At 36.9% G+C, this 18,370-nt stretch overlaps 1 protein-coding gene across 5 annotated transcripts in view; it reads right to left on the bottom strand.

The window, feature by feature from the left end:
- Cv-c (crossveinless c) overlaps positions 1-18,370 on the bottom strand; it is a 218,455-nt gene that overhangs the window by 3,490 nt on the left and 196,595 nt on the right. For all 5 annotated transcript variants that reach the window (XM_070312851.1, XM_070312870.1, XM_070312877.1 and 2 more), the window contains one exon: positions 24-1,719. In XM_070312851.1, the coding sequence (XP_070168952.1) occupies positions 24-1,719 (1,696 nt within the window). The remainder of the gene's footprint in view (positions 1-23; positions 1,720-18,370) is intronic.

Below are 18,370 nucleotides of genomic sequence, written 5' to 3'. Positions count from 1 at the left end.
GAGCAAGTAAAAATAAAACTTACGCTGAAAGATAGCGATAAATGTCTCCGAGAGCTTGTTCGTCAACAGAGCCTCCGGCAACTCTCTGAAATACTGTTTGACAAGATCGGCGACATCATATGCTTGATGCCCGTCGAAATTGATGTTGTCTCCCTGGGTCTCCGTCATAACCTTGAGCTTCTGTATCCTCGACTTGACACCGCTCTTTCTGAAGATGCCCACCTGGTCCAGTGCATTGGCTCTCAACCATCTTAGAGCAATCTGAATACATTTAGGTAAAGCTTGACCGGTTCTCTGAAGAGATAACAAGAGCGGCACTCCGAAGACGGTCTTGTCTTTGTAATCGGGCGTCTTGATTTTTCTGATAAACTTCGGGAGCTCCCAGTTCCAGCCGGTGCGGTGAGTCGGGCAATACCGTTCCATGCATGCCGTGAGCTTCAACAATGCCAATTTTCTCAGGACTAAAAGTTGTCCACAGGACATAGAAGCCATCGCTCTGGGACACAGCGGGTCTAAAGGTTCGGGATATAGCGATCCCCTTTGGAAGCTATGCCACCTGACGACGGTGCCCTTGTGTCTGGGCGACTCCTCTTCCTGATCCGAATCTCTGCTGGCCATGGTAGAACCGCTCTCTTGACTGCCGGCTAGTTCCGAGCTCCTGGATCTGGATTTTTCTCGATAGATCGTTACCTCCTTGGACAACTGCTTGCCGTCCTTGTACTCATCGCGATGCCGGAAGCTCTTGTGCATCTTCTCATCTCGCTTCAAGGACGCCGTCTTATCCTCTTTGCCATGGACAAGCTTGTCGCGATATCTCTGCGATTCCTTGCCAAGATTCAGACTGCCGCCACGTGTGCTGATCGCCGGGTTCTTCGCCGGCGAATCCTTGGAGCTCTGAGGATGCGCATTCACAAACTCCAGCACCTTGGCGTGATTGCTGTTGGCATCGCGGAAATATCGGTGCCGCCAGTTGGTCGGCTGGCATTCGGAGTCGCTCAGCGCACCCTGATCCTCTCTGCCGCGATGCAGAAACCGGCGAGCGCGATTCATCTTCGTGCGGGTCGGTGTCGGCGTCGGTCCGCCGCCCTGCGAGCCATCCGAACAGTAGCTGGACGAGTCATCGCCGAAAGGGCTGGGCGCATTCGCCAGTGGCGACGGCGGCAGGTGATAGGGAGTGGCCGGCAAGGTGACCGGTGAGCCGGGAATCTGATTAGGCGACAGGAGATCGTTGAAGGCCACCGGCGCCGGTCCCGTGGGCGACACGTCCACGCAGTTCAATTCCTTCATCTTTTGCTGCATAGACATGACGTCGAGCACTTGAGGCCCGCTGATTACCACCCCGTCGCGGTTCTGACGCTTCCGTCGTCGCGACTTGAGGGACTCCACGCGTCTCAAAAAGGCCTTCGCGCCGTCCCGCAGCCTTTCCGAGCCGGTTCTGCGAAATCGCGGACCTATTTCGTCGGGGACCGTACCCGGTGGCAGGCTACCATATCGCAGATTCTCCAGCATAGTGTCCTCCGCCTCCTCGGCCTCCAGACGGTCCTCGAGGGAATCCTCCTCGCACGCGGCGTTCTGCCCGGCAATGGCTTGCAGCCTCTCAACGTTCGCCTGCGTGACGTCGACTATGCGGGACCAACGTCTCGTTTTTTTCTCGAAAGTCCAGTTCTCGCTCAAGGCGCACTGCGTGTCCTCGTCAGATTCGTCACCACCACCGTCGCCCTGTAAATGAATGATACGCGATTTAAATTAAAGTACATCTTAATTAATTGTATTTTTTCAATAATAAATAGTAACGTGATAATATTCATCGAAAAATATAATAAATAAAGAATATAATATAAATAATAAAAAAAAAATATATTATATAATAATAGTTATATATTATTCAAATATAATAGTTAATTAATTATTGTAATAAATTATTGATTAATAAATATTATCAATAAAAAAATTCAATATCAATTCAGTATTATAATAGATATATAATAGTTACTATTCAAGTCTGAATTTTTTTCTTCAAAGACGTAATATGATTAATTTTAATAGAATTAATATATTAAAATTGATCATATTCCATCTTTGAAGAAAAAAATTTATCTCATCCATTTAAATAATAACTATTATATTAATTAATAATAATAATAATAATAATAATAATAATAATAATAATAAAATATAATAAATTGATTAATAATTTATTAATTAATTATAGCTATAAATGGCCACATCCTTATTGACCCAAATTTTCATGCAAAAACTCGACGTGCCAAAACGTGATTCAGTCACCAGTCTGACATGAATCACGATCCGTATCCAGATCGATCTGGATCCGGGAATTCGATTCGACTGGAAATTTTATTCGTCCGTGCAATTTTGGCGAGCAGAGCCCATTTATTTCACGGGAAGGATAATCCCATCGCGTGCAAGGTGCGATTTGAGCAAGCGTCGAGTAACGAGAAGCGACGAGTAACGATAATAAACTGACCGGTGCGGTCGGCGCTTGTAATCCGTAAAAGCCTCTCCGCATTCCTTCCGTGGGATTATAGTGGGCTAACAAAGTGACTCGAAAGGTGTGTGACTAACGTTGTCCGACGCGACGTCCATACGAAAACATCGGAGAAACGTAACGTGAGAATAACGATCCTCGTCGGATGTTTAAACGAACGACGGGGCGCATCGTAATCAATTTGTAGCGACGAATTAAGGATCCGCCGCCGTATTGGACTATAATTAATTGTAGAAAGTGTTCCGTGTGCGCCGGCCACTTTTACCGCTCGTAATCGGCGATGGGGGTCTTAAGGTCATAAGTCAAGCATTTCCTATTGCCTTCGGTAGTAACGAGAAAAATAAAATTATACTACGGTTCGATAACCGCGAGGTAGTCGGCTGGTGTAATAAAAATTAAATAAAAGAAACGGACAGATCCTGAAACTCGAGATTTATTCCTTCAAAAATCGCCGTCGCATTAATTATGCTTATAAATAATTAAAGTAAAAAAAAAAAAAAATATATTATTATTACTGCTTATAGAAGAATTAGAAAGCTGCCAGAAAATCAATATATTTTCTATTTAAATGGCATATAATATTTTTAAATATGACATTTAAATATCATAATTATATTATGTGTACGTGTTTTTAACTCGTTGACTAAATACTATATAGTATTATGAGAAGAAACTTTTTTTTTTTTTAAATTTCTATCACACCAATTATATTCTATGTTTTCTAAATTATCTTTTATATTATACTTTCTAAAATTTACAACTGATTATTGTATACTGATTTATATCGTAATACTATATTCAACAGCTGTTATCCCTGATGAACTAACTATGACTGGAGCGTATGTTCCTAATTCATTTCGAGAAACTTGGAAGCGGACATATGATCCTCCAACTTCGTTCGATGGGAACGATCTCGCGCTTTTATCGCTGCGGTAAATTTCATTTTATAGGAATAACGTGGCGCGCGTTCCCAGGGCAAACAGATACGAGATACATGTCGTAAAAAATATAAATTTACCGAAACGATCTCGTCGCGTTGAGTGCTAGAACTCGAAATGGGTTTACGGTCTTCGTCGTGGACGAAAAGTAAAAGTAAAAGAGAAACGAGAGAGACTTTGTCTTTTTTCGCGTGTCTCTAATGTCTCTCTCTCTCTCTCTCTCTCTCTCTCTCTTCTTCCTCATTCGATTACGCGAGAGTGGTCGATAATAATGAACCAAAGCGCTTCTCGCTCCGGGGATGATGTGGGCCACGAGTAAAAATATATCGCGGCATTTCACGCGCGGGATATCAGCCGGGAAATAAGAGGGTAGCGTGGGCGCGTTCGGTGGAAAATAGATTTTTAAGATTTTCGGAGTGCATTTCGCGCGACGTGAAGATTGGCCTAACGTTTGTGGGCACAGGCAGAGCTTACGAAACCCTTCCGTCGAAGCGACGGAAATAAAATCGACCGGATGACGACGACGACGACGACGACGACGGCGACGACGACCTCGGTGACAAACGTCGTCTTTGATGAATACCCGTGAGGCAAGGTTCGCACCGATGCGATGTAAGGCGAGGAATTGCAAAACTATTTTCGCACTGTTAATTATTCCTTCCGGTGGCCCTGTGTGACGTGCGTATAAATAAAACATTTCCTTCAGAAATGTACATTTCTGTTGCGCTTTCGTGACGCTGCGTAGCTTGATATCAATCATTACTGACTTCATTATATTGTAATTAATAGAGCGTTATTTATTTAAAAATAATTGGAAAGGCTAATAAAAAGTAGAAATAAATACACTGCCCCACGTTAATTTCAATACTATTATATATAAAAATAGAATTTTTAAAAGAACTCATCGTCAGTTCTTTTACTTTCATTATTCTATTTTAAAATAAATGTAACTTTTTTTATTTGCATTATTTGAAATCCTTCGACTAATAAGAAAGAAGAAGAGAGAAGCGTGAAAAGAAATATCACACTCGTGACATCGATACACTGGCGCTTTAAGAAGTCATTCAATTTTTCTTTGGAAATCAAGTCGCGTTTTTTGCAGATCGTACATCCGCAACGCTCCGTTATGAGAAAAACCTGATGGAGAGCGAGAGATTCAAAACGTCATCTTTTTTTGGGTGAGAAGTGCACGAGTGGTCCCCGCGGTGCCACCGTGCAAACCGTGTGAGATGTTGCGCGGTGAAACCAGGTCCATTGTCATGTAGCGAGGATCACGTGAGGTCGCGCGCGTGACATCTACACACGCTCTCGCGACGTCGGTCGATGTATGTGCCCACGTGGAAACAACAAAGGCGTCAAGTTTCGTAACGAGAAGCGATGTCGGTCCCATTGTTAGAAAGCCAACCGTCTTCGGCGTGCACGAAAAGACGCCTATTTCGGCTTAGTCACCTTTAGGGGGGGCTCGACAAGATGTATGTAGTCACAAGGATCACCGTGTCCGTTTCTCTTCCCTCGGTGACGAGGGAAGCGAAAGCAACGAGAGCAATCTGTGAAAATCCGAACTGCGATCGGGAAGATGGATAACGGTAAAACGAAAAGCTCTCGGGTGTGTGATTTTTGATGATGATTTTCCGGGCCAAAATAAATCCTGAAAAAGGATCGACCTATAATCCTCGCGCGTTCGTAACATAAATTACAATAAGTAATACTTTCAAGAAAAGCTGATATAAAATAGTTATATTTTTTTAGCCTGCAAAATTTAATTTATTTCACAACTTTAAATTGTTTATTTATGTGTTACGGCATTTTTTCTTTATGTAACCAAAAAAAAAAAAAACGTAAATTATATAAATCATTATTTTTATCTTCTCGATTAATTTCATGCCTCAATTAATTATAGATTTTTATCTTTTCTCTTTGTATGTATATAAAGAAAAAGAAAAATTATATAGATAATTATACAGACTAGAAGCTATAAGCGCGCGTTATTTGCGCGCCGTTTATTTTGTGTGTATAATTATTTATACATATTAAATCTAGTTCTCCCTTTATTCAAAATAAATTAAATAAAAATTACACTTAATATTTGAATCGTCAGATGCGTCGCTCAGTTATGATAGATATTGTTTATTGATATAAAGTAATGCATAGCGCAGCGTCGAGATAACTGATCAACAGAAAAGAGGTAACAATACTTGCGAGTATCGATTTAATACGCCTTTTTAAAAATGAATATCTCAATGAGAACTGCTCACGGCATATTATTAGAATATTATATATGTATGTGTTATATATAAAATGTAAAATACGCTATTTAGTTTTTATGAATAATAATAGACAAAAATGATTAAAAAATCGCGATATCTCTTGCAATATTGTTTGGAGCGTAAGAATATTAAGAGTTTTTTTTTTTATATCTCGTAGAATATCCAGAACTCTAAGTAAGGAGCCGAAATTGCGAAAAAATCTACCTTTAAAATATTTAAAATTTATTAAAATTAATTAATATTTTTGTATGTATGTATATATATATATATATAATAATTCAGTGAATTATTAATAACATATGGTATTCATCTTGACGGCGCGGTGAAAACATTGGCTCGATTCTATTATCATTCAAGCAGGAAAGTAATTGTGCAAGACGCTTCGTCGAATTCCTTCTCTAAACGCGATCGCGATTAGTATCGGCAAATTGTTTGCTATAATAATTAATAATTAATAAATATTTATAAATAATGTGTAACTACAAATATATATCACGACGATAGATCTCGAATCACATATTTTGTAATTTATTCATTTAATCAAATAAGAATTAAAGTAACAGAAAACCAAATTATAAATTATTATTTCGTTGCGGATTTTTACGAACAAAAATTATTTCTTTAACAACAAATAGAGTCAATTATATTTTGTCCACGATGCTATAGCATTTGACTTTTCGACGATCTAGATATAATTTGAATTGAGAACGTGCTATAAAATGATCGAATCGCAAAATCGAATAATTAATATAACGATAAGTTCCGTGATACATTAATCGTTTAATAAAAAATTGATCTATAATTTAAAATACTTATATAATTTATTATTTCGCATATATATTTTATAGTACATAAAATATTTCGGCAACGAATTAGAACAATACCTAACATGGTATTTGGCCTTGGCGGCGTAAACATTGGCGCGCGTAAACATTGTTTATGTATCACGGCCTTGTTATCATTTATACAAAGCCACTTGAATAGAATAGAATAGACCGTAGTGGGGCGAGGCGCTCAAATTCCTTTCTCACGTATTATCATTCGCGCGGCGATACTCGAGCAATGAAGTAGCAGCGCGTCGTCGGTGCCGTCATCGTGCCGCGGACGGCTTTCGCGTCTTTCGCGTCGCGTGTCGACGCAGCATTGCCACGAGTCGCACAATGGCTCATATGTGGCACGCGCATTTGTGCGTTGAACGCACCTTAGTGCGTCGTCGTTGCCGTCATCGTGCCGTACGAGCAACGATGCGTCGCGTTGTCGCGATATCGCGTTTTCGCGTCGTCGCGTCTTCGCGTTGGACTTTTATCTCGTTTTCACGATTGTCATGGAGAATCATACTTCGTTGCCGGCTAAATGGGATGTCTCTCAGCATTGCAATCTTTAATATATTAATACCTATTAATATAATTAATTTTATATTAATATCAGTTAATATTAATAATATATTAATATTATATATTATATAAATATTTATGTATTAATAAATTTAATATATTAATGCAGGCGCAATGTTAAAACGCCTCAGTATCGCGGCTGAGGTGAATGCCGGCCGCGTAGCAACGTATGTTCGTGCATAGTATAGATGCATGTTCGCGCGGTTAATCTTGAACTTCGGTTCGAGAATCGGTTGTTGAGGGCACGTTCTGCTCCGACGAACGGTTCGGCCCGAATCGGTTAGAGTTCGGTCGATTGTTTTGGAATCGTCGTTCATGGGTCCCTTCTCTTGTACCGTCTAACAGCACATTGTAGCGATACTAACATGTTTGGCATTTGAGGAGTCGGCTGTATTAATTAGGTTCGATTTTCGCTCGCTAGAGAAGTTGATCTCCCGCTTTCGAAGTGATCTAGATTGTTAGCACCTAGGAGGTGGGTATCTTCATTCTCGACCCGTCTATCAGCCTTACGATAAACCCGGCTCGGTCTGTACGATAGAGACTTGGTGGTTCGTATGAAATCGTTCCTAACGAAGTACGAGTCGGCCCTCGGTGGGAGCAGGCGCGGACCAAGAGTCGAGCGAACCCCATTCGCGTCGATTCCATCAATCGATTTCGTCTTCTTCCGCTTCCGCTTAACCTTTGCTCGAAGTAATCGGTGAATTCCCGACTTGTCGACTCCAAGTGTGATTCTCACGTGAAGCGGGGTTCGATCGTGCCGAAATTCGAAAGTGCGGGAGTGTCGTTCAAAGTATCGCGCGTATAAGTGCGGAAGTATTATTTTTAAATAAAAGTGCGAGAGTGCTGTTTAAAGTATCGCGCGTGTGAATCAACCTGAGAGGAGGAGGAGGTCTAGGAGAAGCATCGGGCACCAACGGAACAACCCTGTAGTGAGTAAATTGTTATTTGTATATTAATTACTTATTAATTGCATACGTGCAATTTAAATTGAGCAATTAATCGCGTAATTCGATTTTTTATTTATATGATTTAAACAAGAGAGAATTAAAGAAACAGATTTTTATATATGAAAGCTATAATCTTGTGAAAATTTTTATTTTTAAATTATAGCTTTATACGGAATTATTAGTAGTATTTTTTTTTTCAAAATTTATAAAATTGTTCTATTGATCTGTTTATTATTACATGTATTGAATATAAAATTCAATGCGTATAAGAAATTTTTTTAAATATTAATTATTTTAAGCGCTGCTATAATTTAGATCTTCTACTTGCATGTTATAGATCAACGTAACGACCCTAACATTCTGAGAGGAGGAGGAGGCCTAGGAAAGGTATCCTGCACCGGCGGAGCAACATAAGGGTGAGTATTTATTATTTGCATATTAGTTGTTAAAAATCGCGTACGCGCATTAATTCAATCTCGTTATTTTTGAATGAATTAAACAAGAGAAAATTAGAAAGAAAGACTTTTACATAAGTCCGATAAATGTGTCTCCATTATTAAAAAAAAAAAAAAAAAAATAGCCTTTCCAAAATTTATAAAATTGTTTCGTATTTATGTATCTGCTTATTATCGTACGCATCGGATATAAAATTTGGCATGTGAAGTAATAATTTTTTGAAATATTAAATATATTTTGGGCACTGCTCTAATTTTGATTTTATATTTGTATGTTACAGACAACGCAGCCTCAAGACCAACAACTCCGCTGTTGCGCATCAATGCCGGTGAGTGACAAACTCTTATTTAATTTTAAAGTAACGGATTTGTAGAGATTGTAGATGTAGATTGTAGATTGTAGATAAATCCGTTATTTTTAAATGGATGATCTAAAATAAATCAAGTTGAATAACTTTTAAATTCTTTTGATATGCATTGCATCTATCGCAAAAATAAATTAAAGTTTAAATTAAAAAAAGGAAAATTATAGAAAACATTTTTCTTCAAATTTGTAGATTTTATTTTATTAATTTATTGAATAAAGAACGCTAGTAAATTTATCAATTATGTATGTGGTGTATATGCGTGATGGATACATGTAACTCATTCTTAACGCGCATCTTATCCTAATTTCTTACAGCTCATCCATATCGTAGAATTTGTTTGTAGACATTGATCTTAAACTTTGTTTTAACTGATATAAGAGAGAAATAACAATTGATCAATCAATTAAATTGTAATATGATAATAAATGGCATAAATGTTGTGTAAATTAATTTTATTTTATAATATACAATATTATATATTATTATATAAATTATATATTAATATATAAATTTTCATCAAATTTATATATTTATTATAATTTATTATCATTTTTTAATCAAAATTTTGATTGATAACTTGGTTTTGTCTCAGTTAAGATAAAGTTATATTAAAATGTCTAAATGAAAAGGCGGCCAATACTGGCCAAAATGCGTAGCGAGAGGTATATAAGGTACGATTAGGGCGCGCGATTAGGGCACGCGGTTAGGGCGCGCAGTTAGGGCGCGCGGTTAGGGCACGCGATTAAGACACACTCCCCTAAATTTTGATGATCCCAAATTGCCGCTGGCTTAGCGAGCAAAAGTAGAGTTGTTAGGACTATCTATTAAGACTATATCTCAATTTAAAATAGTTATTTAATTTCTTAAGATTCTTAGGAAAACTAAAAAGTAGGATTCTTTTTAGAAAAACTAAAAAGTGAATATTAATTATAAAAAAATTGTAGAAATATTAAAAATTATTACTTCTTCTACAATTTAAGCTAAAAATTAAATAATAAAAAAATTAAAAATAATTATCAAAATAATTTCAAAAATAACATATATACACATATTACATTTTTTTTTTTATAAATCAGAAATTGCATATATGTATATTTATTATGTACAAAATTAAATATAATACACATGTATGTTACATTTTATTTTTTATATTTAATAAAATTGTATATATATTTATTATATTATAATATTATATAAATTTATATAATATTCAACTCTTAAAATAAATGCTATCAATATCAATTATCTACATTATTGGATATATCGGATATATCTATTTGATACTGGTAGCATCATTAATTGTAAATTGTACATTAATTATAATTGTACAATTAATTGTAATTATTATTGCATTATAATTATAATTTATATGTAATTATATAATTGTATTAGTAATATTATAATATTAATAATTATATAATTGTATTAATAATATTATAAATTATATGAAATTTCTTTTTTTTTATAAATTACACGAAAATTTACCGAAAGAACGTGTGTAATAGCAATATAATAGAAATTCTAAATTAATATATATTTGTTAAATATTAGTTTCTATGTTACTTGTTTGAAAAATATTTATAGATATTATTATTAAACTTAAGAGCCTGTGTTTTTATATCAAAGAATTGTTGATAAATTCGGCAAATTATATTTCAAATTTTATAAATATCACGAATATCGCTAATTGTTCTAATATTTAATAAAAAATTTATTGGATAAGAATGTGAAGACTCGATGTTAAGTTAACGATATTGGGAGATTTAGCCGCGGGAGAATCGACGCGATAGACACCCTCTGCGATATTTTGTCAGAAGAGGATGAATCTTTCGTAATGCATCACGCGCGCCGGATATCGGCATCGGTTTTCTCCTTTTTTTTTTTTTTCGAAGATCTTTTCTTTCTCCTTCGTAAATTTCGCGCGCGATTATCATCCGCTCGCTCGTATGCACGTATCCGCGTTTCCGTTCCGGCGTGTTACTGCTAGAGACGTGACGATACCCCCGTACGTGAGTTATTTCCGCGCGATACTCAACGAGCCGTGTCGCCCCGCGTGTGCATGACCGACGTCACTTCCGTCTAAGCAGGTTGAACAAACCTCCGTCCGTTGTTTTTCACTAAAGGTCCGTGCGATCCCGACGTTCGATCTCGTGTGAATACGTCTAAAGGAACTTATTACGTAAGAGATATTTCAACTAAACTACAATAATAATAATAAATAATAAAGTTAAGTTTTATATATTAAAAATAATAATTTTACATATATTTATTAATTTAATAATGAATATATATTGACTCGTATCTCTATACTCTCTATCTCTTATCTTATTATTGTATTATTATAATACCACGTTTTTCATAGTGTGTGAAATTAAATGTGTGCCGTGATAAACTCGTGATTAGTAAAGTCACAAAAAAAATATAGAGTCAAACAAATTTATTTAATTGATAGATATTAAATGTATAAAAAAATGTCAATTAATGCAAATTTTCTACAATTATAATTCTATATAATATTAATAAAATTCTATATAATAATTTAATAAAGTAAATTTTTTTCGTGCTCATGTTAATATCGATGTATGCAATTTTATTACATCACCAGCACGTGATTTAGCGATTTGAAGAAACGAGCCGCGCGATCGCCAGTTATTGCTCCACGAAAGAAGGAAATCGCGATGCCAGACGACCAGTTGAGCAAAAAGAGGTCGCGGCTACGAATTCAATGACGACCGGTTGATACGTTGCTAACCGCACAGATTATATTCGATGTTTCGCTTAAAAGAAAAACGAACGACACAGCGAACCGTACAATTCTCTTGCGCCTGTCACTGAATCGCGATTGTCAATGAAGAAATTCACGATGCAGCCTCTGCGATCGACTCTCTCAGGAAATCTCTGGAATGTCGATCTCCTCTACTTCTTTTGCCGCCGTCTCTCATTCGCAAACACGACGATAACATACTTTCGAATCGACAATTTTAACTCGCAGAATCGATAATGCTCGCAAGAAACGCGGACAGTTTTTGCCTATGCAATCCAAGCTGTTCGATCTTCGAAGTTAAATTTCTCCAAATACGATTCAGTCAACGCGAAGAGCATAAAATATATATATATATATATAGAGCGTTAAAAAGATTACTATACTTTAGCGCTATTTATTTTGACAGTATTCTATCTTTTTACAGAATTTTGATCTAGTTTTTAAAAAAGATTCAATGTCGCTCTGGTATTGTTTCTTGTCCTGATTTTCCTTTCGATAATACATAAATCACGAAGATCAAGACTCTCTCGTATGAAGTTTTCCTCGAGCATATTTTACAATAATTCGAAAGACTGAGAGATCTAAATTTAGCGTCGCGATATGCAACACGCGAACGGAGAATTTTTGTCGCGTACCACCCACGGCGAACGAAAGCGTCCGAAAATCTGGGTCATCGCTCTATGATGGTTCTAAATTTGGGCCGTACGACCACCGCGGCTTACCATCGTATAGAAGCTTGCGGCCTACCGCGACCAGTGACACTCGATTTGCAACATCCTAACGAGTACGAATGGTCCGTCATTGTGCAAAGCGTATATCACGAAATTCAATTAGCTTAACGTCAAAAAAACTCTCAGCCGGGAACAGGGGGCCGGAGAAATATTTATGCGTCATTCATCAGTAAGAGGACTTGGAATCTTGAATTTCGAAAGTCGAACAAATAAATACTTATTTTATATTTGACTTTAACTATAAGTAATATAAATAATAAAGTTATAAAATGAAAAAATTAATAGAAAATGATTATAAGATAAATAACAAAATAATTATTCTTAACGTCGATTCGAAAATTATATCCTTCTTCTTTTTCAACTGAAAACAATGGAAATGCAAATGGATTTTGTATGTTTAAAATTATTTGTACGAATCTGAAATGCATGAAATGTATTGGTGTGTTTTCCTATGAAATTTTTTCACCGAAGAATCCTCGCAAGAGAACTTTGCACGGTGATACTCGCGTCACGCCTCGCTAATCCTGACCGCCTTCATCGTCACCTCTCCCATCCCTCTCCTTCACTTCCGGTATCATTAACTAACGAGCGCTCGAGGGACGCGCTAACGGTGAGTAAATCCTCGTTTGCGAGAACCAGCTCGCCGAGTCGGTCGATCGATCATTCCAATCGCGAGGAAGGCATTAGGAAGCGTCCGTTTCAACGATAATTCTCCGCCTTGTAGGAGTTTCTCCCGATGCACGTATGCACTTTGTGTAAATGGCACGCGGTTACATCCGGTGCAACGAGGGTACTCGCGTCGGACCAATATTATGGGCAATACATCTCGTTGCTGAGAAACTATAGAAAGTTTTATTATATTTTAAATAAATTAACAATAAAATAAAATTCTAAAATTAAATCATATATAAACTAAATGAAAAATAAACAAGAAATAAATTACCACATTTCCTTTTTGTACTAAATTTATTGATAAAAATGATCTAGTCTGATAAATATATAATGATTTGTTAATATCTTACAGATCATATCAACACAGGTATTCAGCTTTTCGAAACTTGATAAATAGAATTTATTTCAATCGTATTTGTTTGTCGGAGAATGGTGAGAAATGTCTAGTGGATTGGCCAGATTCCGATGTACGTCCCTATGTTGCGTATACGATCGCGAGAGAACGTCGTTGCCACGCCAAGGCTTCGCTCGCGACGACGCCGCGCTGTCTGGCCATCGGTCGTTTCTCTCCCGAGGCTTCTCTCTTGACTCTCTCTCTCTCTCTCTCTCTCTCTCTCTCTCTCTCTCTCGCGAGAGAGAAATCATCTCGCGCCGCACATCCCGGCTCTCATCCCTTTGCCTCGAAGCGATGCGTGACACTTGTTTAACGCGCGTGACGTGTCCACGATCCACTGGAGACCACGTGTGTATTTATGCGCGTGTAGATAAATATTTTCGAGGAAAGACGTAAAAAAGGGGAAAATCGATCGCGGTTTTTTTATTATTATTCATTATTATCGACGCGTCACTTATATATGACGTTCTCTAGAATAGAGATTTGCAGAATGTAAAACGCAATGTAAAGGAAATCACAAGATTTATGATTGAATTTCACACACACACATACATAACGGGAAAGTAAGCTTATTGCCTATAACGTTGAGAAAAGAAGAATTATAAAAGGTATTTGATAAAAAGTTGAAAACAGGTCACGATTATAAATTAAATCTATAATACTAAATCGAGTTCGAAAAATATCCACACAAATTTTCCACAATAGCGTGTGAATACAATATTGATATTCTTCAACGTTAAAGAAAATTAATGTCTTACCTATATCAATATATCGAACTCTTAACGATTTCGATTTCTCTCTCCGCTACGAATCGCAGTAATCGCAGCAGTCCCGGCATCGACTCAACTTTCAAAAGTTTAATGTCTTTTTAATCCGACATAGATACGTTGATCGCATTTAAGTGGACACGGCGCGATGCAACGGTTTCGCGTGGCAGTTGGTTGATTTAAGCGAGCGCAAACGGTATCGCGGTCTTCATCATCGGTGTGACTTACGCTAATTGGCTTCTGAACGGTCCGATGGAAATTTATGGTAATACACCGGCCGGTTCTCGGTCGCACGATATACCTAACTGCAATGCGTGTAAATAAAGCACCGTGATTTGACAGCGACCGCCACCATCGTCGTCGCGAATGACCGCGCATCGAATACCTCAACGGCAAGAATCTCTCTCTCAACACACCTGATTAAAATTATTCCAATTCCCATCTATGACAGCCTGATGAACGAAATAAGTCTCTCTGCATTTTTATTTCGTCATTATATTGCATAAATATAATGAACGGTGGTCGATAGCGAAAAGAGTACGACGACGCAGTTTTTAAAATCCTTGAAAAAATACCATAAAAGTTGGGATAATCCGTTCCAATACTCGGTGAATATGATAATTTATACCGTATGTACAGGTGGCCGTGTACCGGTGGTCCATTAAAAAATTAGATCCGCGTCTTGGCGTGCAAACGGCTCCGGATCGTTATAACGGTGCGACACAGAAATGCGCGCGTTATGCACGAGCGTAACGAGCGGACATTTATTTCGCGCTAATGATCGTTTCCTGTCATACAATTTCTACGGTATGCCACCTAATAGAAACGATCGTCCCCGATAAGGCGCTGCCGGGTCATGGGATCTCTCTCGTGTCGCCGAGCGAGATCCCGCTCGGGATGACGATCATCCGAGGATATGTACTTTCTACGTATTCGCAGAAGGAATGACACGCTTTCGGCGCGATTCCGACGAACCAAACGCGCTAATTACCAAGCGTAATTTTCTCTCACGCGACATGTAGCATAAGTCGAACGGTTGTAACAGGATTAATTTGCGCAGAGATAAGAATGCGAAACTTGTTAACGTCTTGGCACGATGGCACGAAAGACGATCCACGGGAAACATATATCAATATAAATTTATAACACATTCGTGTATTTATGAATAAAAATATCCCTTTAAGAGTTTTTCGTATCGTATGCCTTTTTATATATATATATATATAAAATATATTTCGATCAATTTGAAGTAAACTCGTTTTTTTAATTAAAAAATATCGAGATATTTATTCTGTCGTATGAATTATAGAAAATTTAGGAATCTAGAGAATATCACGAAATAAGTTTCAGAGGAATGATAGATAATAAAACGTTATTTTAAGAATTTTTATATATGTATTTGACACAAATCACAACAAAATTATTAACGAAAATATACAGATTCTAGATCAATTGTTGCTAAATAAAATTCAAAGAATCGGAAATATAGTGAATTTGACATGTGATGCTGCACATAAATGTTCATTTAACGAAGCTAAATTTTAAGCTGTGCAACGAATAACTGCATTTTCGAATGCACGATTTGCAGTATCAAGGGAAAAAGTGCGCTATGACAGAAACATTGAAACGGTGCAAACCGCGTTCGTTCGCGCGAATTTATGGCAACCGGTTTGTGCGATCGAAGGAATGTCGATTGTCGTTTGCGCCTGTCAACTTGTGCGCGAGAGAGAGAGAGAGAGAGAGAGAGAGAGAGAGAGAGAGAGAGAGAGAGAAAGAGATACATTATCGTCATCGTCGTGATCGCTTCGTTCCTTGTTGCTTCTGTTTCAACAATCCGCAGTATTTTTCAAAGAGATCAGAGGTGAAGGTACCTCGGAAATGCCGCGGATAATAATCCCCTCGAGAGATAATAGCAAGAGGAAAACTTAAGTCATGATAAATGAATCATGTCTATATAGTAGAGCAAGTTAAATAGTTCGTCGTTAATCTCGCATTCTCACATACTCAGATATGCTAATTTATATCATTCCTTTGGATTGATGTCAAAATGTATAACGTCGGATAAATCGAAGAATTTATTATGAGAGAATTTATTCATTTATATTAAAATATTGTCCGAAATATTTTAAACAAATGGTGTTACGGATTATTTTTTTAGCTTTTAACAAGCAATTTTCAACACTCTTTTACTGGAATAAAATTATAAAAAAAAGATTATAAAATAGGAACCATGCGTTTTCAGAAAAAAAAAGAAGAGTAAATAATATCATTATGATTATAATAAAATTAAAGTTTTCGTTAAGGACTCACTCTATTCTAGCATATGATGACTTTTAGAAATTTTTTTTTAACAATATTAGAAATTGTTCTCTTTTAGCATTTTACATATGTTTTTATTGATATTTAAACAATACGTCAGTATTTTTAAGTTTTGAATATTTAACTTTTTTTTTTTTTTTTTTGTTCGATACGAACATTTGCGCGTAGCGTGTTCAAAAATGATGGTGTGGCAAGCAGCTCCTCGTGTAATTATCTGAAATGAAAAAACTCAGTCTAGTTTTTAGTTTTTTATTCGTAGGATATTTTCGAGATATATACTAAACCTAATTTCATTAGAAGAAATTTAATAATAACAAAGCACTGTCATGTTTTACAATTAGATATTTCAATTATGTTAACATTTTTTTCATTTCTTAAAGATCAGAAAAATATTAAATACTAATTTTTTAAATTCTAATTAAATTCAGTATCCCAAAAATATCCTACGAAATAAAACTAGACTGAGTTATTTCATTTCAGACAATTATACGAGAAGCAGCACGTCACACCGTCATTCTTTAACACGCTACACGCAAAGGCCCGTATTGAACAAAAACAGCTAAATATCCAAGATTCAAAAATGTCGATATACTGTTTAAACATCATTAAAAAACATATGTAAAAGATCAATTTCTAATATTTTGCAAAAAAAAAATTTCTAAAAATCATCAATTTTTTTATACTGCTAAAGTAGACTGGGCCCTGAAACAACTGCTGCTGTCAACCCTCTGTCAGCGCAAAAAATTCCCGGGTGAGGATCGCGGTATTATTACCGTCACACCCTGCCGTCAACGGCGTGGCTACGACATGCAGGTGCAATCGTGCCGCGCAGTCTGCCAGCGTTCTCCGCGGTTGCGTGTACCGAACCAGTTTTCAGGGTTTTACGCACCAGCGAAGTCGACGCCGCCAACCCGGGTGCGTACATATAATTACATGCACCGCCACTCCCCATTCAACGCGTTCTGAATGCAAGATCGTCGGGAGGAAAGAAAATATCGTATAGGAAAAAGAGAAAACTAGCGGAAAAGGGGCGGTGGATGCGCGTATGTAAAAAGAGAAAAGAAGAGGTAGATCGACAGAGAGAGAGAGAGAGAGAGAGAGAGAGAGAGAGAGAGAGAATAAAAACTGAAAGAGGCAAAAGAAACAAAAAAGAGGAAAAGGAAATGCGGATTCGAAACGGTTCAAAGAAAGCTAAGTGTGAAATGAGAAAATCATGTACATATAATTTACATGAATGGAAAAAGTTGAAACTGATAAAAAGAAGAAAAATGTGGGATGTGCGTAGAGAAATTTTACGGCGATACAAAGGGGATAAAAGTGAAGAACGGAAGAGAAACGATGAAACGCGGAAATAAATAAATAAATAAATAAATAAATAAATAAAAAAGACTGCCTGATTTAATTAATTCTTTGCCAATTAATGAGTCGGTCGAGAAATCTCACTCGGACTTTCCCTCCCATCTTTCGACGAGTATATCCTCGTCTCCCCGATACGTGTATATGCGTGTAATTACGTGTATGTATGTGTCGCGGTAAAAGGCCACATAAAACTTGCTACCGCCGGCAAATAATTACTTTTGGCTTGCTTGTACCTGTATTCGCGATGATGGAACGTCGATGATATTCCTATGTACCTCTCCCCTTTTCCTTTCCATCACTGTCGAGAAGCGTGCGTTCGTTTAATATGATTTACTACAATTGATTTAATACAATTTTCGTAAAAGCGAGTTAACAAGTTTGAAACAATCAATTTAATTGTCTGGGTTTTCTTAAAATTGAGAATCTTTCCTCGTATTTACCATATTAATAACGTTAAAAAAATATCGATGATACTAAATTTCGAATGAT

The sequence above is a fragment of the Polyergus mexicanus genome, unplaced genomic scaffold, assembly GCF_030449975.1.
Source record: "Polyergus mexicanus isolate NDT 795.1 unplaced genomic scaffold, iyPolMexi1.0 SCAF_2, whole genome shotgun sequence".
In the NCBI taxonomy this organism is placed as follows: domain Eukaryota; kingdom Metazoa; phylum Arthropoda; class Insecta; order Hymenoptera; family Formicidae; genus Polyergus; species Polyergus mexicanus.
This window is presented reverse-complemented; position numbering and strand designations above follow the sequence as displayed.